The sequence below is a fragment of the Saccostrea cucullata genome, unplaced genomic scaffold (assembly GCF_032062105.1).
Source record: "Saccostrea cucullata isolate Sc308-1 unplaced genomic scaffold, CSIRO_AGI_Scuc_v1 ctg303, whole genome shotgun sequence".
Classification (NCBI taxonomy): Eukaryota; Metazoa; Mollusca; class Bivalvia; order Ostreida; family Ostreidae; genus Saccostrea; species Saccostrea cuccullata.
In genome coordinates this window covers 26,364-50,874 of record NW_026928671.1, presented here as the reverse complement: position 1 = coordinate 50,874, position 24,511 = coordinate 26,364, and the positions used below count along the sequence as shown (strand labels likewise).

At 34.4% G+C, this 24,511-nt stretch overlaps 1 protein-coding gene across 1 annotated transcript; it reads left to right on the top strand.

The window, feature by feature from the left end:
• Positions 1–1,577: 1,577 nt before the first annotated feature.
• Positions 1,578–19,413, top strand: LOC134278364 (transmembrane protein 87A-like). The gene is made up of 21 exons (XM_062760686.1): positions 1,578–1,706; positions 2,055–2,115; positions 2,487–2,596; positions 6,207–6,332; positions 7,245–7,286; positions 8,463–8,540; positions 10,169–10,258; positions 10,457–10,550; positions 12,404–12,465; positions 12,578–12,698; positions 12,919–12,981; positions 13,162–13,261; positions 13,406–13,499; positions 13,634–13,715; positions 13,854–13,958; positions 14,220–14,278; positions 14,447–14,550; positions 14,814–14,884; positions 16,688–16,752; positions 16,953–17,005; positions 17,578–19,413. Exons 1-21 carry the CDS (start codon positions 1,620–1,622, stop codon positions 17,648–17,650), a joined length of 1,740 nt encoding a protein of 579 aa, XP_062616670.1. The 5' UTR covers positions 1,578–1,619; the 3' UTR covers positions 17,651–19,413.
• Positions 19,414–24,511: the final 5,098 nt, after the last annotated feature.

The following is a 24,511-nucleotide window of genomic DNA, read 5'->3' as shown; positions in this document are numbered from 1 at the left end:
TGAGATTTGTTGTACATATAGTTTTCCATTGTAAAATTTTCTTTAAACCTAAAATAAGTAGTAAGTTTCTCCAGATTCATATCTTCAGTTTCATTTTCCAATATTGTAGCAAAAATGTTTCTTAACTTGTTTTTTTAAAAATGTGTATTTTATGTTTTACATTCTGGTAATGAGAGATTAATTTTCTTACTATAATAAATTACATTTTTGTAAGCAGTTAATATTGTTGACTAAGGTTAATATTTTCTGTATATGCTTTATGTAACAGGCCTCATTGATTGCAACATGTTATAATAAGATGTTTTGAATAATTGAAAAATACATAGGACAATCTTCCCAGTTCAGAAATTATTGCAATATTAGTACTTTTCTTCCCAGCTTCCAATAGATATTTACAAAATTTGATATTTAAGCTTTCTGCCTCCCACTCTTTAAAAATATCGTATAAATGTTTGTTTTTATCTTGAAAGTAAGGGTTCCCCAAATTTCACAGCCATATAATGCAACCTTTATTTATAAAAAGATGAGGAGTTTTTGATGGGATTGAAAATTTAAAGTATAATTTGAAAGAAGCTTTAAGTGCTTTATAATATAGATGAGATCTTGCTTCTTTGAAGGATCCACATGAGGTTAAAATAATACCTAAGTATTGATATTTGTTAACACATTCAATAAGGGAATTTTCAAGTGTGAATATATGAGCCGATGGTAGAGAGTGCTGAAGAATAGGTGAAAATTCCTTATATGCTCAGAGTACGATTATGATAGACTTTGTAAGCAAGGCATACTACACACTTATATGTTTTAGAGGGATTTTTCCAATTTTTCGTTTGAAGCCCGCATTTGATAAATTTTACGGTCGTCCAAAATATTTTAACAAATATAATCCATATACTACATATGTTGCGTCGTATTTTGGCTGATTTGTTTCATACCAATGTTTTACACTGAATTAACTGCACTAAAAACCGTCTACCTGAGAATAGGGCTCACGATGGGTGTGATCAGTCAACAGGGGATGCTTACTCCTCCTAGGCACCTGATCCTACTTCTCAGTTCTGGAGTTTCAGGGGTCGATCCGCATTTTTTCCTCTTATATAAAATTCACATATTTCTATTGTTAATGGATTTTTTTTTATCAACCACTGTTTGTTATCTTTACATTTTTCATATATTTACTTGCAATGATACTCATACATAAGTTTTCGTCCAATTTAAACGGGAAGTTTACTCCGTTTATCTTGAAGAGAAATCGAGGAAAATAAAATGATTTATATCTTTGGCCTTCCTTTTAAACGGAACTGATAAAATTACGGAAGTAAATTATAATTTCTAGTATTTAGAAGAGTTTTCCTCATATTGCTCAACACAGACAGAATGAAAACACTGTGCCAGGTAAGCTAAAAGTTTTCTGCCGATGGAGAATTTTAAAATATCTTGACTAATATTTTCGTGTTATTAAGGAATTGAATATTGTGCGTTCTAAATTTTATTTTACATGTCATATTATTACACATATTTCAAATAAATTTGAGTTTATATATGTAAGATAAAAATGATCAGCAATTTTTCGAATATTTTCAGTAAGACTTCCCTAGATCATAAAAGAGCCGGAAGTGATGCTGAACTTGTTGACTGTCGCTCTCTGCGTCTCTGGCGTATTTTCCATATCGGAGCCAGGGGTTTGGAAAGTTCAGTATGATAAAGTGAGAATATTTATATATTTGCTAACTTTTCTCTACTTATTCACTGGAGAAGGCGCACATTTAACTTATGACAGTTTTCGGTTGAGAAAGGGGGGAGGTGTTACTACGTGTGTTTTGCTGTTTCCATGAATCTTGTTCCTTGTCCTTTATAACATTCACCTACTTCATGAAATAAAGTCTAAAAATGAAAAATAAAATTAACAATGTTAATCGGCTTTCTACCAATCTTTGTTCAATTTTGATAAATGAGAGGTAATTTGCTTTTTCGTTCACCGAAAACTGCTTTTTCATTTATTGACAACTGAAATGAAACATATTTCATAGTCTTCCTCTTTTTTATTTTTGTAGGAACATACTATTTATGCTTTTCATAAAAGCATGTACAAGGGAACCAACATAGCTGTAAAAGGTAAGAAAGATGAAAAAGTAGATAATCAAATTTATGGGCATGTATTAGCTTCCTTACATATGATAAACAGTCAAACCTTGTTATCTCAAACTCAATCAGTATTCTTTTGAGGGAAAAAATCCTTTGATTAAGCATCCATTCGCGAATTATTATTTATGGGTATTGACGTTGAAGATCTAATTCTTGAAAATAAGTACTCACAAAAAATAAGCTACAGTAGTTGTCATGATCTCTCCCAAAGGCAGTCAAGAAAATGTACAGCACAAAAAATAGGACCACTGGGCCAGAAAAATCCAATAGGTAGTCTTGTATACTGATGTTTGATATTTTGTTTTAGGTGATAATCTTTATTTTTTCATTTTCCTCAAAAGTTGACTGTCCACAAGTTGTAAAGAATAAAGAAAAGACAGTGTTGACAGTAGAATGGGTGATACGTTACTCCCCTTGTGCTGAGGAGTTTACTGGCGTGGAGGATGATGTGGTAATATTCAAATTATATTTTGTTTCATTGTATTTTATGACTGGGTGTTGTCACATACACTTTTGTATTCATTTTGGTGTACAGTTTTCAAAGGATAAGGTATGTTTACAGCCTTGTTATGTCCATTATTAGCTCACCTGAGCCGAAGGCTCAAGTGAGCTTTTCTGATCAAAATTTGTCCGTTGTCTGTCGTTGTCGTTGTAGTTGTTGTTGTCATTGGCGTTGTCGTCGTAAACTTTTTACATTTTCATCTTCTTCTCAAGAACCACTGGGCCAATTTCAACCAAACTTGCCGCAAAGTATCCTTGGGTAAAGGGGATTGAAGTTTGTTCAAATGAAGGGCCACGCCCTTTTCCAAGGGGAGATAATCATAAATTTGAGAAAAATTAATGGCATTTTTAAAAAATCTTCTTCTAAAGAACCACTGGGCCAGGAAAGATGAAACTCATGTGGAATCATCCTCAGGTAGTGTAGATTCAAGTTTGTTCAAATCATAACCCCGGGGGTAGGGTGGGGCCAAAATGGCCGATCAAAGTTTAACATAGGAATATATAGGAAAAATCTTTACAAATCTTCTTCTCAAGAACCACTTTGCCAGGAAAGATGAAACTCATGTGGAACCATCCTTGGGCAGTGTAGATTCAAGTTTGTTCAAATCATGACCCCCGGGGGTAGAATGGGGCCAAAATGGCCGATCAAAGTTTTACATAGGAATATATAGGAAAAATCTTTAAAAAATCATCTTCTCAAGAACCACTGGGCTAGGAAAGATGAAACTCATTTGAAATTAGCCTCAGGTAGTGTAGATTCAAGTTTGTTTAACATAGGAATATATAGGAAAAATCTTTACAAATCTTCTTCTCAAGAACCACTGGGCCAGGAAAGATGAAACTCATGTGGAACCATCCTTGGGTAGTGTAGATTCAAGTTTGTTCAAATCATGACCCCCGGGGGTAGGATGGGGCCAAAATGGCCGATCAAAGTTTTACATAGGAATATATAGGAAAAATCTTTAAAAAATCATCTTCTCAAGAACCACTGGGCTAGGAAAGATGAAACTCATTTGAAATTAGCCTCAGGTAGTGTAGATTCAAGTTTGTTCAAATCATGACCCCCTGGGGTAGGGTGGAGCCAAAATGGCCGATCAAAGTTTTACATAGGAATATATAGGAAAAATCATTTAAATCTTTTTCTCAAGTACCATAGAGACAGGAAAGATGAAACTTATGTGAAATTATTCTCAGGTAGTGTAGATTCAAGTTTCTTCAAATCATGACCCCCGGGAATAGGGTGGGGCCAAAATGGCTGATCAAAGTTTTACATAGGAATATATAGGAAAAATCTTTTTAAAATCTTCTTCTCAAGAACCACTGGGCCAGGAAAGATGAAACTCATATGAAATTAGCCTCAGGTAGTGTAGATTCAAGTTTGTTCAAACCATGACCCCAGGGGGTAGGGTGGGGCCAAAATGGCTGATCAAAGTTTTACATAGGAATATATAGGAAAAATCTTTTAAAATCTTCTTTTCAAGAACCATTAAAACAGGAAAGATGAAAGTCATGTGAAATTATCCTCAGGTAGTGTAGATTCAAGTTTATTTAAATCGTGTCCCCCAGGGGTAGGGTGGGGCCAAAATGGCCGATCAAAGTTTAACATAGGAATATATACGGAAAACTTTTAAAATCTTCTTTTCAAGTACTTTAAAGCCATGATTAGAGATATTTATATGGAATCATCCTCAGGTAGTGTAGATTCTAGTTTGTTCAAATTATGACCCCTGGGGGTAGGGTGGGGCTAAAATGGGGGATCCAAGTTTTACATTAAAATATATTTAAAAGTCTTCTTATCAAGAATAGCAAAGCCATGATTAGTGGTACTAGTATTTATAATGAAGCATTCCCAGGTAGTGTAGAATTAAATTTTTCAAATCATAACCCCAAAGGGAAGGGTAGGGCCACTATGGTGGATCAAATAAAGGAAAAAATCCCAAGAACTGAAAAGCTATGTTTAGTCATATTGGCATGTAAGCATCCTCATGTATTGAAGATTTGAATTTGTTCAAATCATGGCCCTTTATGATAGGGAGGGAAACAATGGGGAATCAAATTCAAATTATTACGAAATAATATACATGTATAGGAACAAAATGTTTAAAAAAGAAATCTTTTTATCAATAACAGCAAAGTCATATGCTGTATTGATATGAAGGCATTCTCAAATAGTATTAAATTGAAGCCCCCCCCCCCCCCCCCTCACCTCATTAAACTTTCAGTTCTGATCTGATAATATTTTTTTTCCTAGCCAATGTGCTCAGGTGAGTGATGTGGCCCCTGGGCCTCTTGTTTAATTAAGGAATGAATTTAATAGCTACCCATTTTATACTGTATAACCTGGGTTGGGGCAGTTTACGCTTTATAAATTGCGAAGCTGCAGTTTATTAAAAAAGCATTAACTGTTCCAACCCAGTTTATACCGTAAAAAATGGGTAGCTAATAAATTCATTGCTTAGGCATATAATTTAATTTTCATTCATTTTATGTAAGAAAAAAAGATGATTGTTATAACAAAATGACTTCAGTTTGTACAAAATTTGAATGTAACGTCAGGCGGATTGATACATATTTGACTTAAGTCATTGTGACGTAGGCAACCCATTTTATACGATATAAAATAAATTTTTTATCCAATCAAATTCAGCGTTACAACCAGAATTAAATTAAATTATTAAAAAATAAACTTAATACAATTTGAATTGTGATGGTTGGATAGAAGTTCAAATATTTTTTTTTTCTTTAAAACGCATTGACTTTATTTCAAAGCATGCACAGAGGCTACAAGAGGGCAACAAATAAGGATATTTTAACGAATTTTCTCAATTATTTTAGAATTTCATAATTTTTGAGAAACATTAAGGACAAATGTGTCTGATATTTTCCCACAATAGATTTTTTGTATACTTAACTGATATTTGATATAAAATATAAATAAATATTGATAAATAGGCAAGCTTTGGCCTTGTGTTTTAAATTCTGAAACAAAACATTGTTCAACATGAAAATTTGGAAATTGACAGTTTTTGTGACCTTCTCGTGACCTTTGTGTATTGTATCCTATGAACACTATCAATATTCAAACTGGAATTTTAATTTTTTTTTTTAGTTATTACTTACTGTGAAATCACTCATTTTCATGAGGAGTTAATTTTCTTGGTTTTGGAGGTATCAAGAAACCCACAAATTTATTTCCAACATGAAACTCAGTTTTACATATATATTACTACTGAACAATTCTTCAACCAGGAAATCAAATTCTCATGAACTAATATATTTTCCTCAAAAATTTTACCCCTAGAAAATATGGGATGTTACAGAATTGCATCTTTCTAAGAGAAACTCTAAAGAGTTTTTAGGCATCAGTTGAAAATTTAAGGCACTATGGTGCATGGTGACTGATTAAGTCTCCAATGAAATCTCTGGTTTAAGTCATAATCCCTGTAGTAATGAACTCCAGTCTAAGTATCAAGTGTGGATAAGTTGGTAAAATATTGAGAAACTCATGTTTTACATAAGACTACCAGGGCTAAATGGGCACCTTTTATAATGTTTTTCAGAATAGACAATGGATGTATTTAAACATGCCTGAAGCCCAGCAGATCCAAAGCAACCCATATACAAAAGTAGAGTACATGAAAAACGCCACCTCACATGACTGTGACAGTGCTTTCTTTTGGTTGCCGGTAGGTACATTTGTAAACTTAAACAGTGAAATTTTTGCCCCAGCTTTATTTTCGCCCCTTTCAACCTTGACACAACTGGGCGAATTTAAAATTGGGGGAATTCAAAGAACGCTGTAGAATTTCTGAAACAGAACTTTGACAGGGCGAATTTAAAACGGGGAAAAATTGTTTGCAAGTGGAAAAGGGCAAAAATAACAGGGGATGAAAATAACCCTGTATACAGTATTTCACATAAAATGAATAAATTTACAAAAGAATAAATTATAATGCTATAGCTTTTAGAGTCTTATTACAGTTAAACTTTGAAGTCTTAGATACAGAAATCTCAAATACCCTAGATAAAAAGTCAAAGTTAATCTGAGAGGAAGATGAAAATTGATGTATAAATGATTAAATTAAACTCCTTTATGTCAGAGCTGTTAGCATTGAATACCCCAGATATCTCAGAGTGATAAGATCATGTGCTGTCACTAAATAAGGATAGTTTTCTCCTCTGAAGATGAAGTTCAGTAGATAAACTGGGTGCTCCATGGATAGTATACACATCCTGTCATGCACAGGTTCTGTGTGTTCAGGTGATCAATAGATAATTGTTCAATAAGTGCACAAGCTGTGTAGTAGTATTATGGCAATTCAATATGAAAGAAATCATATATTGAAGGGAATACAAAGAACACTGTAGCATGGCATTATTGACAACTTTTACTTTATAACACATGGCTACATAAGGGTTAATATATTTTTTTTTTATATAGAAGTATATGCTTGTTTTTACCATGTTCACAACTTTTCTACTTGGTATTAAAAATTCATTGAAACATCACTTCCTTTTATCGATTGTTAAATTCCAACTCAGTTTAAAAGCATTTTACGTTTCTACAAAAAATATTTTATTGTGAAATTTCTTTGTAGTTTCAACCCAGTGAACAAAAGACAGTGGATGCATTTGTACAGGTTTGTATCAACATATGAACAGTAATTACGTCATTTTAATATGAAATAAAGTTATTCTCAAGTGAATCTCTTTTTTCTTTTTTAAAATTTTTTTTCTGTTCTTCACCCAACAATGGTTTCATTGATGAAAAAAAGAGTGATTAAAGCATTTTTGTAACTTTGATTTAACGAGGCCGAGTCTAATTCGCGTGCGCATGACTTTGCGCAGCTTTTGAATTTCATGCAGTCGTATGTGCGGCAGTAAACCTGTGCCAAATATTGTGACTTTTAATACAAAATTAACATTATCTGTAATGCCTTCTGGTCTGAAAATGTGATTTTACGACAATTATTAGGAAAAAATGCTGAAATAGCTCTAACAACGTCACTGTTTTCCGATTTTGTAAGCAATGTATGACCCTGAAGAATGACACATGACTCGCTTGCATTTTCACGACGTCCATGGATATTACACTAAAAACTGATGACAGAACTTCAAAAGAAATATGCTAGCAATCTAAATATTGATATTTTTATCAAATAAATTCATATGTACCGAAAATTCATCTGCACCGATATTTATTTTTATCGCAATTTGGCAATTTTAGAGGTATCGGACATTGATAAAATAAACTTTGTAATTTATTTCTAGACCAACCTAGATGGTCAACTTTTTTGAAATTTCACAATTTGGTGACTTTTTACAATAACTTTCATCAGCTTAACTAAAAAAGAAATCTCTAGGGCAGAAATGCAAAAAAGTATTGAAAAAAAATGTGATAAATTTGCGCTTTTCCAGCAAATTCCCGTAGGGTCCAATAATAAAATTTGACAACTCTTGAGATGCTCCTCTAGGAAATCGGGGTGGTAAACATTCGAATTTTTAATCTTAAAACAATAAATATAACAGTAAATTTTATTTAATGAAAAATTATCAAAATCCCTAGGGTAGAAATAATTAGACTCGGCCTCGTTAAATTTAAAATTTTTATTAAATTTTGCCTTTTTGAACAAGAACAAAAAATTAGATCTTCAGTGGGAAAAAAAACAACATTGGTAAAAATGGTCAGTGCTATAAACTAAACTTTGTCTGGAATGAGATAAAAACCTTTTCTATTAGGCTTAAAGAACATTTGTATTATGATATCTGTTTTAATTGCTAGCTGCTAAACCTGTGAAGTGTTCACTTAATTTTAGCCTCAGAATTCGACAAAAACAGAGACTGCAAAGAGTGAGAAAAAATCCAAAAGAGAAGCAGAAAAAAAACCAACAACTGTGAGTAACAAAAATGAGAAGGAAATATTTTTGTACGCCTGTTTTAAAAGGGACATATTATGGTATGGTGTTCAGTCCACTTGTCTGTCTGTCTGTTAGCTTGTTCTGGGTCATAAGTTAAATACTATGAGGAACGGAATAGTCAAACTTTGCCAGCTGATGCATCTTTGGTAGAAGTAGGTTAAGATAAAACAATGTACAGGTAAACTTCGGTATCTCGACATCGGATATGTCGACAACCTGGGATATGTCGACGTTTGTCCGTGGTCCCGGCATTATTTACTATATAAATGATTTGCATAAACTCTGATATGTCGACCTCGGTAATGTCGACTACCCCGCTTATCTCGACGTATTTCACAGTTCCAAGAGCAAGATTTACCTGGTATATGTCGACATCGGGGCAATTTTCTGCTCTACCTAACCTAATTGTTTGTCAGCTGGTCGCTCGTCACGCACGGACGACTCCGTGTATCTCGAAGTCGTTAGAAATTCACACCTTTCACACCCATGTTTTGACTACATACTGCTCTGTAGAAATGTGTTTCTAGAGGAATCCCAAGCCCCCCTCGGCGTCTCTAATAAGTTAATTTTTTAATGTTTAGCTTGGGTATTATAATTGATAAATCTTCTCGATTCTGCGTAAATGTAAAACCGTTTATTTACATAAAAAATTTTGAAATCTAACAAAACTTAAACATTTTATTTTAAAAAAAAAAGTAACTCAATAACAATGAACAATATACACATTGAATTTAATTTAACTTAAAAATTGTGGTAAAAATGCATTCAACAGGAATCAATCAAATCTACGACATGCACGACTATTGCATCGTAATATGGATGCATGTGTAACATCATGAAGTTTGTTAAATGCTCACTTCCAATTAAATGTTGGTTTGAAAATGAAATGAAAATTAATGATAAATGATTATGAAATTTTAAAAAAGTGAAATGAAATAATTTTTAAAAATATACGCATTAATTTTTTTTTCCGTATGTGGGAAGTCGACTTTGTAACGTTCCGGTTTGGAGTTTATAGAGCGCATTTCGTATCCTGTTCTGACAGAGCTAGTGGCACGCGGATCAAATGCTGGATGGAAAACGGTTTTTAGTAAAATGATATTAAAAAGAAAGCATTTCATAAATAACATTTGTGAAAAACTTCAGTCTAAATTTTCTAATAAATATTAAGGGATAGCTGAAACAAATGAGCTACAGTCTAATTGAAGACATGTAGGTACCTGTAGTTATACGTCTGTTCAGTTTAGGTCTATGGTTTTGCTATGCAGTAAAATTAAGGACGTCGAGTCTCAACTCTGATATCTCGACACCTCGGATATCTCGACATTTTCCGACTGTCCCGTCGATGTCGAGATAACGAAGTTTACCTGTACTGCCAATTATGGCAAAATCTTGGCCAGGTCATACCTGGAAAAAAAAATACAGACCTAGAGTCATCAAACTTGGTCAATTATTGTGTGTAAGGGGAAAGGTGTACATGGTGTATGACTGGACTAGGAAAAGAACTCAGAATCCCTGCATCATTAGTCATGCTATATTCATTGAGCCACCCCTGGTGAATGTCCTTTGTTTTACTGCCTAATATTTGGGTCTCATTCTTGCAGCCAAAGAAGACTACAGTATCTACAACAACAACAACAACAAAAGCTACCACTGTCACTACAGCAGCCCCACCACCACCTCCTGGGGAGAAGGTAAGAGTAGTTAGATCAACGGGTCACCTGGAAAGGGGGGGGGGGGGTAGAAGGCATACATGTTAAGCCCTGTCTATATAAAAGGTCTATGTATCTTCATTCATTATGTAGATTATTTCTGTTCATTATTCTTGTGGTTATGAAAAATTTTCACACACTTCATGATAATCATTGCCCTTTTCTTGCCCTATTTTTCAGGAAAGACCAGCATTCCAGAAAACATGGAGAGATGGCTACTTTATCTTTATTATGAGCATTACAAATTCAAAAACGGAAAATTTCCAAGCAGAAGGTAAATAAAATATTTTTCATAGTACAAAGTTAGAGGACATGATAGAAATGCATCCAAAAGGGGACTTGGGTGATTGGGTAGACTCCCAGCTTTGATTACAGTTGTAGCAGAAAAAGATAATAGATGTTAAGAGAACTCTTTCTTATCTTGCTTGCTGCAGTGGCATATTCTGTCATATTTAGATAAGTTAACATCTTTAACTGTATACCTTGCCCCTACCTTCTAATTTCTTGGTGCTGCAGCTTTCATATTTCATCTGTGTATTTTTTGTGACAAGACTTTCCTTTTGGTATCAACATATTTGACCTCTTGGTGTTGGATTTGAATATTTTCCACACTTTTGCAAAATTTTACAATATGAACCTTGACTAAATCATCTTACAGGTAAACTTCGGTATCTCGACATCGGATATGTCGACAACCTGGGATATGTCGACATCCCTTCCCGGCATTATTTACTATATTTAAATGATTTGCAAAAACTATATGTCGACCTCGGTAATGTCGACTACCCCGCTTTTCTCGACGTATTTCACGGTCCAAAGCAAAATTTACCTGGTATATGTCGACATCGGGGCAATTTTCCGCTCTACTGTAACCTAATTGTTTGTCAGATGGTCGCTCGTCACGCACGGACGACTCCGTGTATCTCGACGTCGTCAGAAATTCACACCTTTCACACCCATGTTTTGACTACATACTGCTCTGTGCGTTTGTAGTGGAATCCCAAGCCCCCTCGGCGTCTTTAATACGTTAATTATTTAATGTTCAGCTTGGGTTATTTCATTGATAACTCTCTTCTATTCTGCATAAATGCAGGGACCTATACACTAGTATATAGGTCCCATGTAAATGTAAAACCGTCAATTCATTTATGTCGAAATCTGACAAAACTTAAACATGTTATAAAAGAACAAGTTACTGAATTATAATGAACAATATACACATTGAATTTAAATTAAATTAGAAATTGTAAAAATGCATTCAACAGGAATCGGCAGGAATCAATCAAATCTTCGACATGCACGACTATTGCATCAGCCTATATGAATGCATAAAGCTTGTTATTTGCGCAATTCGAATTAAATTTGGTTTCAAAATGAAAGGAAAATAAATGATGAATGATTATGAAATTTAAAAAAAAGTGAAATGAAATAATTTTTAAAAATATACGCTTTGATTTTTTCCGTATCTCGGAAGTCGACATTGTACCGTTCCGGTTTCGAGTTTACAGAGCGGATTTTGTATCTTGTTCTGACAGAGCTAGTGGCACTCGGATCGAATCCTGGTTGGAAAACGGTTTTTAAAAAATGAGATTTCGATAAAAAAGAAAGCAGTTTGTAAATGATATTTGTGAATAACTTTTAGATTTTCTATTAATAAATAAAGAGGGATGGCTGAAATAAACGAGCTACTGTCTAATTGAAGACATGTAGGTACCTGTAGTTACACGTATGTCCAGTTTAGGTTAACTTATGGTTTTACAGTTAAATTAAGGACGTAGAGTCTCAACTCTGATATCTCGACACCTCGGATAACTCGACATTTTCCGACTGTCCCGTCGATGTCGAGATAACGAAGTTTACCTGTATTTTAAACATATTTTTAACATGCATATGCTTTGTGACAAGACCTCCACATGAGCACAATTTTTTTTCCCTTTTGTCTGTTGGTGCTGACCTTAGAGTTTGATGTAGGTTCTGTTGAAAAACTGTAACCTTGCCCATAAGTTTTGAATGGTTCATCAAATTAATACTTATTTGGTACAGAAATATTACAATATAAAGGAATTTTTGCTGCTGTGAACATTGTGTGTAAACAATAAATAATTTTATTCCTAATCTCTTTAACAGTGGATGTGGAAATGTATGGGGAATATGGATTCATTTCTGCTGTGGATATGCCCCTCCTAATAGTAAGTATGTTCCAGTGCTTTAAAAAAATGATATCATATTTTATTGAAAGGAGAAAATTCACTTGAAGTAATTCTTTACAATGTTCATAAAATGTACATGATTTCATTTCAGTTTTACGGAGTGATGGGAATTGTATACATCATCTTTGGACTGGTGTGGTTGGTTCTGTTGGCCTGTAGTTGGAAGGACCTCCTGAGAATTCAGTTCTGGATTGGAGGAGTTATTGTATTGGGTAATTTACTAATATTATATGTTTACAGTTCAAACCCATTGTCTTGAACTTAGTATGGGCAGTAAAGTACTTGTCAATCTAACATTATGGTTGGGACTTCCATTTCAAACATATGGTATCTGACATATCAGTGTCATAGACTCTGGGTGAACCAGACTCTGAATGTCAACTGTGTATTGAATGCTCAGGCAAACATTTGATTTTATTGTCTTTTTGCTAGGCATGCTGGAGAAGGCTGTGTTTTATGCTGAATATCAAAGTATCACCACTCAAGGCCACTCAGGTTTGTCAGAGAAATATGTACAGGATCAAACATGCTTAATGATATGTAAACCTAGCTTTATACAAAACCCACGTAGGCTTATTTCTGACCCCATAAGTTCCAATGTTCAGATTAAATGTGCCTGAGCATGTATAATGATAGTAGTACATGTTTATCAATTCTCACATGTACACCTTTTAGTGAGAGGAGCTGTGATCTTTGCTGAGCTGGTTTCTTGCCTCAAAAGAGCCCTGGCCAGAATCCTCATCATTATTGTTAGCCTGGGATTTGGAATTGTCAAGTATGTCACTTCGTGCAAAAATGTTTTGCAATACATGTAGTTAATTCTTTACATGCAATATCAGGAGTTGTCTAGCCTCTAAATTTCAAGCTGTGAATCTTTGTATATGAACAATTGAGTGGATAGTAAAATTTTGACTTGTAGACCTCGACTTGGTACCACTTTCCACAAAGTTGTAGCCATGGGGACGGTGTTCTTCATTTTAGCCTCAATAGAGGGTTGTATGAGGCAGTTGAAGGTGAGTTGATTATTCATGTGTTTTGATACAGATGGTTTGAAAAAATTCAGGGGAAAAAATGAAAACCATATTTGTACCTTTCTTATATGAATAGTTCATTAGTATTTTTTAAGCAAGAGTTCTTTCTTTTTCAGCCTAAGGAAGATAATTCAACAGACACAATGTTAGCACTTGTCCCATTGGCTGTTACTGATGCCTCAATATGCTGGTGGATATCCTTTTTAAACCAACTTTCACATTAAAAATCTTGTCCTCAGTTAGTTTGAGCAGTATGATAAATAATCATTTGTACAAAACAAAAGTAAACAGATATTAACATTTACATGTATTTTGCCTTAACTGGAGCTCACATATTCTCCAGCCTTATACAAACTACCAGAACCCTGCGCTTGCGACGAAATGTTGTCAAGCTCTCACTGTATAGACATTTTACCAATACTCTAATATTTGCTGTTCTAGGTAAGTGTTGAGACATTTAATACTTGAGATAATGTTCAATTGTTCATCTACTTTATATAAAGGATAAATGTATCATGTTTGTTTTTCAACACATTGCTTCATTGTTAAACTTGCTTGAATTTACATTGTCTTGGCTGTAATTTTGCATGTAACATGTAACTGTGGTAGATGTACATGCACCAGTACATTTTTTTTTTTACAGAATAATCTTTATGGTAGTTAATATGATGACGTTGACAAAAAAAATCTCTTTTTTTCCAGCTTCAATTGCTTTTATGATCTGGTCATTTACACAGTATAAATTGAAGACATGCATAACAGTAAGTACCAGTAAATTACAGTGCAACTTTAGAAAAACTTCTGTGCCTCACTATACAACAAGAGGAAGAAATTCAATTTTGTGGAAAATTGGAGGGAAAAGCCTTCATCACATGTGCAATATGTCGTGTGTCTTATCTTTGTGGTTTATTTGAGACTGTGTTTTGTAGGACTGGAGAGAAATCTGGGTAGATGAGGCTTTCTGGCACCTGTTATTCTCTGTGATTCTGTGTGTCATAATGGTTCTGTGGAGACCCTCAGCAAACAATCAGAGGTAGGGTTTATCATCCCTCTGCAGTGTGTATTTACATGTGTCATAGGCTACAGTTGTATGATCTGCAGAAAGTTTCAAGATGATTAATGGCCTTTACTGCATAAAATTACTATTATTCATCAATTCATAATGACCATGTTGTAATTTATGCCAAGCACTTGCATCATTTGTTTAACTGGGTAGATATTATCTTTATTTTTTAATTCAATATGACCAGAATCTTGAAATTTGCTTAACATTTCCTTGTATTTATATCTGGTTAGATATGCATTCTCTCCCTTGTTGGATGCTGCTGATGAAGAAGAGGAAGAGAGCTTAATGAACGATGCATTTGGTAAGGACAGACTGTACAAATTTTAAAAGATTTTTTTCCTTTCTATTAAATCCCCCCACAAACAGAAGCAATATAAAAAGCTCCAACTCAAAGTGTTTACTAAATTTTTAATACTTTCTCTAGGTGTTAAAAATTCTGAGTTTGTACAAACCCTGAAAAATTCTTGAATTTTGATTTGGTTCTTGAAAAGTGGTTGAAAATGCTTAAATGGCATAAATTCTTGGAAAGATACTTAATTAGGGCCCCACTTGGCGGGCGCCCTATAGTGATCAGTCTATCCGTCCGTCCGTCCTTCCGTCGAGTATATATACCGATATACGTCCGTCCTTCTCTTGTCCGGAGCATATCTTCTCTCTCCTTGGCCCAATCTGGCTCATACTTCACCCACAGAGTGCCTTTGGGTAACTGGTGTGCAGTGACCTTGAACCATGTTTCTAGGTCAAAAGTCAAGGTCATAGTAGAATTATATGAAAAATCCTTGTCCGGAGCATATCTTCTCTCTCCTTGGCCCAATCTGGCTCATACTTCACCCACAGAGTGCCTTTGGGTAACCGGTGTGCAGTGACCTTGAACCATGTTTCTAGGTCGAAAGTCAAGGTCATAGCAGAATTATATGAAAAATCCTTGTCCGGAGCATATCTTCTCTCTCCTTGGCCCAACCTTGCTCATACTTCACCCACAGAGTGCCTTTGGATAACCGGTGTGCAGTGACCTTGAACCATGTTTCTAGGTCAAAAGTCAAGGTCATAGTAGAATTATATGAAAAATCCTTGTCCGGAGCATATCTTCTCTCTCCTTGGCCCAATCTGGCTCATACTTCACCCACGGAGTGCCTTTGGGTAACCAGTGTGTAGTGACCTTGAACCATGTTTCTAGATCTAAGGTCAAGGTCATAGCAGAATGATATGAAAAATCCTTGTCCGGATCATATCTTCTCTCTCCTTGGCCCAATCTGGCTCATACTTCACCCACAGAGTGCCTTTGGGTAACCGGTGTGCAGTGACTTTGAACCATGTTTCTAGGTCAAAGGTCAAGGTCATAGAATTATATGTAAAATCCTTGTCCGGAGTATATCTTCTCTCTCCTTGGCCAAATCTGGCTCATACTTCACCCACAGATGCCTTCGGATATTTCTAGGTCAAAGGTCAAGGTCATAGCAGAATTATATGAAAAATCCTTGTCCGGAGCATATCTTCTCTCTCCTTGGACCAATCTGACTCATACTTCACTCACAATGTGCCACTGGTCAATGGATGTGCAGTGACCTTGGTCGAAGTTTTAGGTCATAAATCAGAATTAGCCTCTCTGTTTTAAATCTTTGTTTGGTGCATAATTTTATATACCCCTTAATTCCAGTAAATTTATATAACTGGGGATACAAGATAACTTCGATATACATGTATATCTGTAAATTTGCAATATCCGTGAAGTCGTACTAAATTACTTTTACTGTAGTACACAAATGTTCCTCTTCAAAATAAACCCTTTTAAACTACCTTACATTTTCATGTTCATTGTTGAAAGCGGGGCCCTTTGAGATGGCCACCATCTCAATGATATCTAGTTTGCAATTAGATTGAAATTTTATTACTGATGCTTCATAATGATTAAAGATGCTTGGATTTTGGTTATGGGGAATATGAGCTACATGTACATTATCATTAAAAGAAATAGGTAGAAAAATATCTGGTTGATTTACCAATAAGAAATTTTAGGGAAAAACATCTTTGAGAGGATGAATGACTAGAAATTAAAAGAAAAAAATCCTTAACATCTTGAATTTATGTAATTCTTTGATGATAGATGGAATGAAAATGCGTGGAGTGAAGGGAGCAGCAAATGGATCACCTAAAAGTCGAAAAAGTGTGGTAGGTATTGTAAATAATGAAAGGAATCTCAATTTCTCTTTCCTATTTGAAATTGAGTTGTTCACCAGTGTTTGAATTAACATGCATTGACTAAACATAATTGTATCTTTTTAAGTGACTTTCTGACTTGAAAGCATCATAGACAGAATATCCTGTAAGTTGTAACATAAACTGTTTATACAGATGTACTGATTTTTCAGGATGAAGACCTGAAGTGGGTTGAAGAGAACATTCCAACATCACTCACTGACAAGTAAGCTTAGGGAGATTTCTTAGGAGTGTTCAATATCTCCTACTGAGGACAGGCTAATCTGATTTATTGCTCATAATTGTGATGCTTTGAGAAAAGCCGAACACTGCAGTCAAATTTGCTAATAAATTGAATTGCAGTTGCATTTTCTATCATGTAAGAGTGTACATGTATTAACCAGCTACCATATACATGTACATGTATTTACTTTATAACTTGGTTCAGGACCATTTTATGCCTTATAAATCATAAAAAGTTCAGTTTTCTTTATTCATAAAATACATGTAGCATAAGCTATATATACCCAGGTAATACATGACAAGTATATCTTTGATAACTATAACATTTATTTTGTATGATTAAATTTTCTATCAACACAAGTTATTAAGGATATAAAACAATTGTCTTTAAAAAATGAATTTAAGTTGTACAAAATTAAGATGTAATACATGTTTTGATACAGTTTGGGTCCAAATTATATTGTGAAGCAGGCAACACAAGTGATAGGATATAAATATTTATTTTCTATCCAATCAGATGTTTTGTTGCAACCAGAATTATTTTTACATTAACAGAGCTCTTCCTAGCCTCCTGGATTCAGATGAGGAAATGATGACAACCAGATATGAAGTCAACAAGATGCAGTGATTATCTCTGATGGAACCGGTTAACAAGAAAATTGTATTGCCATCCTCATCTTGATGCTCTTGTATCACCAGACAGGCAGAGTTGGGAACTCAAGAGTTGTGAACTTAAATTGCTCGACTGTGTCTGAAAGATCAACTGTGATTGTTGCTTGTGTAGAATGCTTTTTCAGACAAGGGAAAATAAGGAAAGATAGTTTTGTATTTATTAATTAAGTTAATTGACTAGGAGTTGTTTATTGGAGTGTTTGGTATTTCTGATTTGTACGTGTAACAAGGGTTTGCTGTATAAATTTAGTAACGAGCAAGGTGTATGTTATCTGGGTGATGACTTGCACTTCTGCTATATATATAATTACATTTATCATTTTCATTTAATTTGGGTGTCATTTATTTTCTAGATATTTGTCATTTTTAGCTTTTGTTGAGTAAGTACATGTGATGCTTTATTCATTGCTTTGGAGTAAAATGTTAAGTTAATTGTAATATAAAGTTTCTGATTGCCTGTAAAATTGCTTGTTGTAAATATATGCCTCACACTTTATGTCTAGTAGAAAGCATCAAAATACAGTAGAGACTTCCTGCTTTCAATTCCTATATACACTGTAAAAGTTTTCCCTGAAAGTCCAGTTTGTGTTTGAAAATTTTCATTAAAAAAAGTAAATAAGAGCATGAAGATTGTAAACTTTGTCTCTAAAACAGTTCATTTTGTGTTTGCTAAAACCACTAAAAGTTATTTTTTAATATCTGCTTCACACTGTTAAACAATTTAGAGGGAAATTTCACACTTTGCACTCAAACATTTTGAGTGAAGTAATAGTAGCAAAATTAGAAAACCTTTGACATCTGAAAAAAAATTGTTTTAATATGGTGTATCTGTATTTATTCATAGTATTGATTTTTAAGTTCTTGAAAATGTAATAGGTTATACCATTGATCTATTCCAAGTGTAAATTTTCAGTTTTGTGTAATATCAAGTGACATATCTGTACAGACTGGGAATATTTATAATTTAGGTTTTAATACTGGATATACATAATACAAATTGTAACCAATGTATATACACATACATGTATGTTTATTTTAATTCTGTTGCAGCATGGGGACCAGTTGTTATATACAGTTGTATTAAAGTGAATCTTTTATGGCAGTGAATGATAGAAAAGGTATGCCAGTTAGATTGTGAGTTTATGAATTACATTATTCTGTTTATTTATTTGCTAGTGCTTGTAATTTGCTGGTTGCATTCCTTTATCATCTAAGTTTTTAGGGGTACACATACATGTACTGCAATATGTATTAAAACTTTTCAGCAACTTGATATTGGTTAAATACTTGTACAGTATACCTGTTATCCGTTATGCCACTCTACAGTAAAACACACTTATAACGAAGTGCTGAAGATGGAAAAATTGCTTCGTTACAAGCTTAATTTCATTATATCCATTAAAATATTCAATATATTTTCAAGTCCAAGGGAAAGAAAATGATATTGCTATAAGCGTCAATTCATTATAAACATGTTCACTATAAATGTGTTTTACTGTATGTAGTTGATCAGTTTGTAAATAAGTACATGTATAATAACTATATAGTATGAAGAGTGGTGACGCAAATTTAATTTACTGTAATTACTCATTTCTTCAAGTTAAAAAGTTATGCTCTTGTAAATGTTAGGAATATACATGACTTGTATACTTTTGTGAATTCCACATATATCTAATATTTTCTTCTCAATTTTAAGTTCAATAAAGTATAAAATTTGGATATTGCATTTTATTTTTATAAAATATCTTTGAATAAGGACTTGACTTGTTGCCGGTAGTAAACAGTTAGTTCAGATAATTTTATCTTTATGTATCAGAAAATAGATAAACTTTTTGATAATTTACTTCTCAGCAGAATGAGAATGTTTTTTTCCACATAATGAGTACTAGTATTACATCAATAAATCAATGAAGAAGGTGGATGGGTATTTTTAGCAAAATGCATTAAAAACATTTCAAAACAGGAGGCAAAGGGGCCTTGTGTCAGTGTTTTTAGAAAACATTATTTTTGGTCAACTTTGAAGTGACCTCGAGATCACACCCTTTTTCTCAGGATGATGCCTTGGAAAATATTAATCTACAGCAGAGCTTCATCCTTATTTGTAAGTTTGATGATAATCTGCTTTGTAATGATAGCAACATTACTTTTGTCATTTCCTAATTATTTCCATGAATATAAATGATAGTTTTTGGGCAAGAATACGCTGTAACAAATTTGTTAAATTACCGTTTAATTGGAAATATAGCAAGACGCAAACTTGATATATATAGACCAAGATTTAGTAAATATACAAAGGCTTTTACATTATAAATTATGTGCGAATACTTTGTATATGCTCAGGAGTCTGAAGTTTTTATCGACAATTTTTTTGTTAAGTTGAGGGTGGGAATTTTTTTGTTGAGGATGGGAAATTTTTTCCGGATTTTTTTTTTTTTTTTTTTTTTTTTAACACCTGTGGTATATGCAAGCCACACAGACTGGTCTGACGTAACGCTTATTTCATGTTAACGTCAAAATATGGATTTTGAATTTTTATCATGTTCATGTATACACGTTATTTTATTTTTTATGCCAAATTTCCAAGTGTGTGCAGTAAGTCACAATTCATGAATATACATGTGAAGCATGAAAACCCCAGCACTAACTGTTCAGAAGTTGGTTTAATTTTGTAAAAGTGGGCCAAACTACAAGGTAAGGGGGTCAAAGTTGGTGGTATCCAAAGAAAGACCTTGTCAAAAGGAGTACACATGTGACATATAAAAGTCATAGTCCCCCCAGCCAAAAGTTATGCAAAGGCGGATCCAGGGCAGGCGCGCCGGGTGGCTCCCCCCCCCCCCCCCCCCCGTTTGAAAATTTTTGTATATAAAACTTGTATGTCCATTATCCTACAATCAAGGAAAAACATCTCTTATTTGTAATAAATTGTCACCTTCCGAGAGCTTCGCCCCCGAACCCCCCAAAAGGACCTTGTCTTAGACCCACTGGGGGCTTCAGTAAAGCCACAAGATCCCCTGCCTTCTACTGCCCCCCCCCCCCCCCCTTACGAAATTCCTGGATCCGCCACTGTTACGGGGAAGGTTAAAGTTTTTGCGGAGAAAAATATATATACAGGGCAAAAACTATATACATGTACTCCCAAATCTTCGATTACGGGGGCATAAAACAAAACTGCTTTTATTGTCTCCCCGCTTTCGCAAAAGCTAGGGGACATTAAACTTATTAAGTATCCTACGATTTTTACCTCGTGATTTTGACTTTGACCTTCTTTTATTAAAAAAATGTTGGCATTTTTAGCTCTACTGTTCAGAGACCAGAAGAGCTTATGCGATAGTAATGCGTCCAGCGTCCGTCTGTCTGTCCGTCTCTCTGTAATCAATTTTTCAAAATGCTACTTCTCTTACAGTTTTTGTCTGATTTTAATATAACTTGGCACACATGTAGACTACACTAAGATACATACTTATTCTGTGTATCGGTTTTTGATTTCAATGAATGGTAAATGCTACTTCTCCTACAGTTTTAGTCTGATTTTAATATAACTTGGCACACAATTAGACAAAACTAAGATACATAAGTCTGTATAGGTTTTTGATTTCAATAAATGGTGTTGCCGTGGTTACTAAAAATGGAAATTTCTGTGAAATACTTTCAAAATGCTACTCCTCCTACAGTTTTGGTCTAATTTCGATATAACTTGGCACACAAGTAGACTACACAAAGATATATAATTCTATTTATCTGTTTTCGATTTCAATGGACATTGTTGCCGTGGTTACGAAAATAGAAATTTCTTTGAAACACTTTAAAAATGCTACTCCAAATGCAGTTTTAGTCGGACTTTAATATAATGTGGCATACAAATAGACTACTGGTACAATGAGATACATAAGTGCCTTGTTTTGTTCTTTGATTTAATGAATGATGTTGCCAGTGTAGCTAAAGTTGTAAATTTTGTAAAATTTTATTTAAAGCTACTCCTACAGTTGTTGTCTTATTGCAATCTGGCCACAAAAAGAAACTCAATCAAGGACTACTTTTGTCTTCCTTTATTGTTATAAGTACAAACCAGTAGAGCTTCTTAGGGCTTCCAAATTACTCATGTACATGTAAAATACCTGTGACAAGGCCCTTCTAAATATGCTATGATTTTTTACCCTGTGACCTTGATCTTGACGTTTGTCCCACTTTTCAAACATGATATCTTTCCTTATAGATTTTGATTTAGAAGAGATAGGGCTTTCATACTGGTATTTGACATACTATGTGCATTACCTGTAAGTTAACAAGATGTTTCCGATCATGCCCTGATGTTTAAACCTTGTTCTTCATGTTTTACTTATTTTTTTTTTTTTAAATTAACCTTAATGATTATTTTCGAACGACATATGACAAGGCGTTCATATTTGACACAATTTGTCATAAGTATTATCAATACTTCCTATAATGATGATATTGATAGAGCTACGTACATATATAGTACAACAGAAGCAGAGTAGCCTTACTAATTCCATTCTTAAAATTTTCTTATACGTATTCAAAAACCCACACGGTCAAATCACAACAAATATAATACATGCTTTTCTGAGGACAGAAAACGAAACGGGCTTTGACTGACCACGTGTTGTTTGTGACTACAAATGCTGTACTAGTAAACAACCCTTCAATGTGATTGGCCAGTATTATCAGGGAATTGTTGTATTCCGAGTTTTATGCAAATTAATATTGATTTCATTTATCCAATCGATGAGTAAAAAGATAACCAGCACACAAAGATTTAGCTCGCCCCATCAAGCAAACTGTCACGCTGTTTGTAAAATGATAATAATACATGTAGCATCCCATTCACTTAGACACCGAAAGCTGTCCGGGACCAAAATTTTTTCCTTTTGAAAAGAGCTTCCTGTTTAAAAAGAAACATTGAAGATGCGAGCATTAACAAGAGGCCCATGGGCCTTATAAGTCACCTGAGCATCATGCAACAACTTTACAACGATTGACTTTGGTTCATGTTTTAAACTAGATGTCATGGCATTCACAATTTTGAAAGAGGCACCATTGCTTGTCATAACTACATGTTAGTTTGGTTACTGAATACCCATAGACAGAATAGGGGAACAAAAAATGCATTTCGACTTATCAGTAATATTCAGCAATAATCAGTATAGTGCCACTACCACACATGAACCCCTGACCCTTGGTCCACACATTTCACAATTTTGGAAAAGGCACCCTTGCATATAAAAAAAAATTGATTAATACAAAGAACATTTCAATCAATTAATTCATTTCCAGTATATAAGTAGAGCCCCCCCCCCTCTATGGTACCCCTGACCCAGGGGCGTTGAAATTCACAATTCAGGAAGAATGGCCCTTGCTCATCATAGCTATATAGGTAGATCATCTGCGTAATACCCAGGAGCAGAAAAGACGATTTTCAAACAATTTCTGCATTTTCTCTATATAACCAATAGAGCCCCGCCCTAACAACAGAGCCCCTGACCCTGGGGTCATAAAATTCACAAAGGTATTCTTCAACATCATAACTATGTACTTCGTTAATTTATTTAATACCCAGGAACAGAGAAAAAGATTTTTAAAGAAATAATCTATTTTCACTATATAATCAATAGAGCCCCGCCCTAACACCAGAACCCCTGACCCTGGGGCCATAAAAATTCACAATTTTGGAAGAGGCATTCTTGCTCATCATAACTATGTACTTAGTTAGTTTATTTAATACTCAGCAGCAGAGAAGAAGATTTTCAAAGAATTAATGTATTTTCACTATATAATCAATAGAGCCCCACCCTAACACCAGAACCCCTGACCCTGGGGCCATAAAATTCACAATTTTGGAAGAAGCATTCTTGCTCATCATAACTATATACTTAGTTAATTCATTGAATACCCAGCAGCAGAGAAGAGGATTTTCAAACAATTTCTTCTATATATAACCCATAGAGCCCTACCCTAACACCAGAACCCCTGACCCTGGGGCCATAAAATTCACAATTTCGGAAGAAGCATTATTGCCCATCATAACTATATACTTAGTTAGTTTGTTGAATACCCAGGAGCAGAGAAGAAGATTTTCAAACAAATTCTGCATTTTCTCTATATAATCAATAAAGCCCCCACCCCCCCAACACCAGAACCCCTGACCCTGGGGCCATAAAATTCACAATTTTGCAAAAGGCATTCTTCCTCGTCATAACTATGTACTTAGTTAGTTTATTTAATACCCGGGAGCAGAGAAGAAGATTTTTAAAGAAATAATGCATTTTCACTATATAATCAATAGAGCCCCACCCTAGCACTAGAACCCCTGACCCTGGGGCCATGAATTTCACAGTTTTGGTAGAGAACTCAATGGTCATTATATTCATGCTAACAGTTTGACTGCTTGATGTCCAGGAGTAAAGAAGAAGATTTTAAAAGATTGCATTAATTTTTGTGGTTTTGGCCCCACCCCTCAGGCCCCAGAGGGGGCAGGGACCGTGAAATTCACAATTTTTGTTTCCCTTCACCCATAGATGCTTTATGCCAAATTTGGTTGAAATTGGTTGGGTGGTTGCAGGGAAGAAGCTGAAAATGTTCAAATGTTAACACACGACGAACGACGCACGACGACGGACGAAAAGGGATAGCAATAGGTCACCTGAGTTTACTCAGGTGACCTAAAAACTTAAAATAAATGATGTTAAAGGAAATGTTTCCTTTTTTCCAGTTGAATTTGTTAGGATTCAATGCGTAATTTCCCTTCTCAGCAAAGTATCTCTTTCCTTTTATTTCCTTCCGTTTTCAATTATTGTTATGG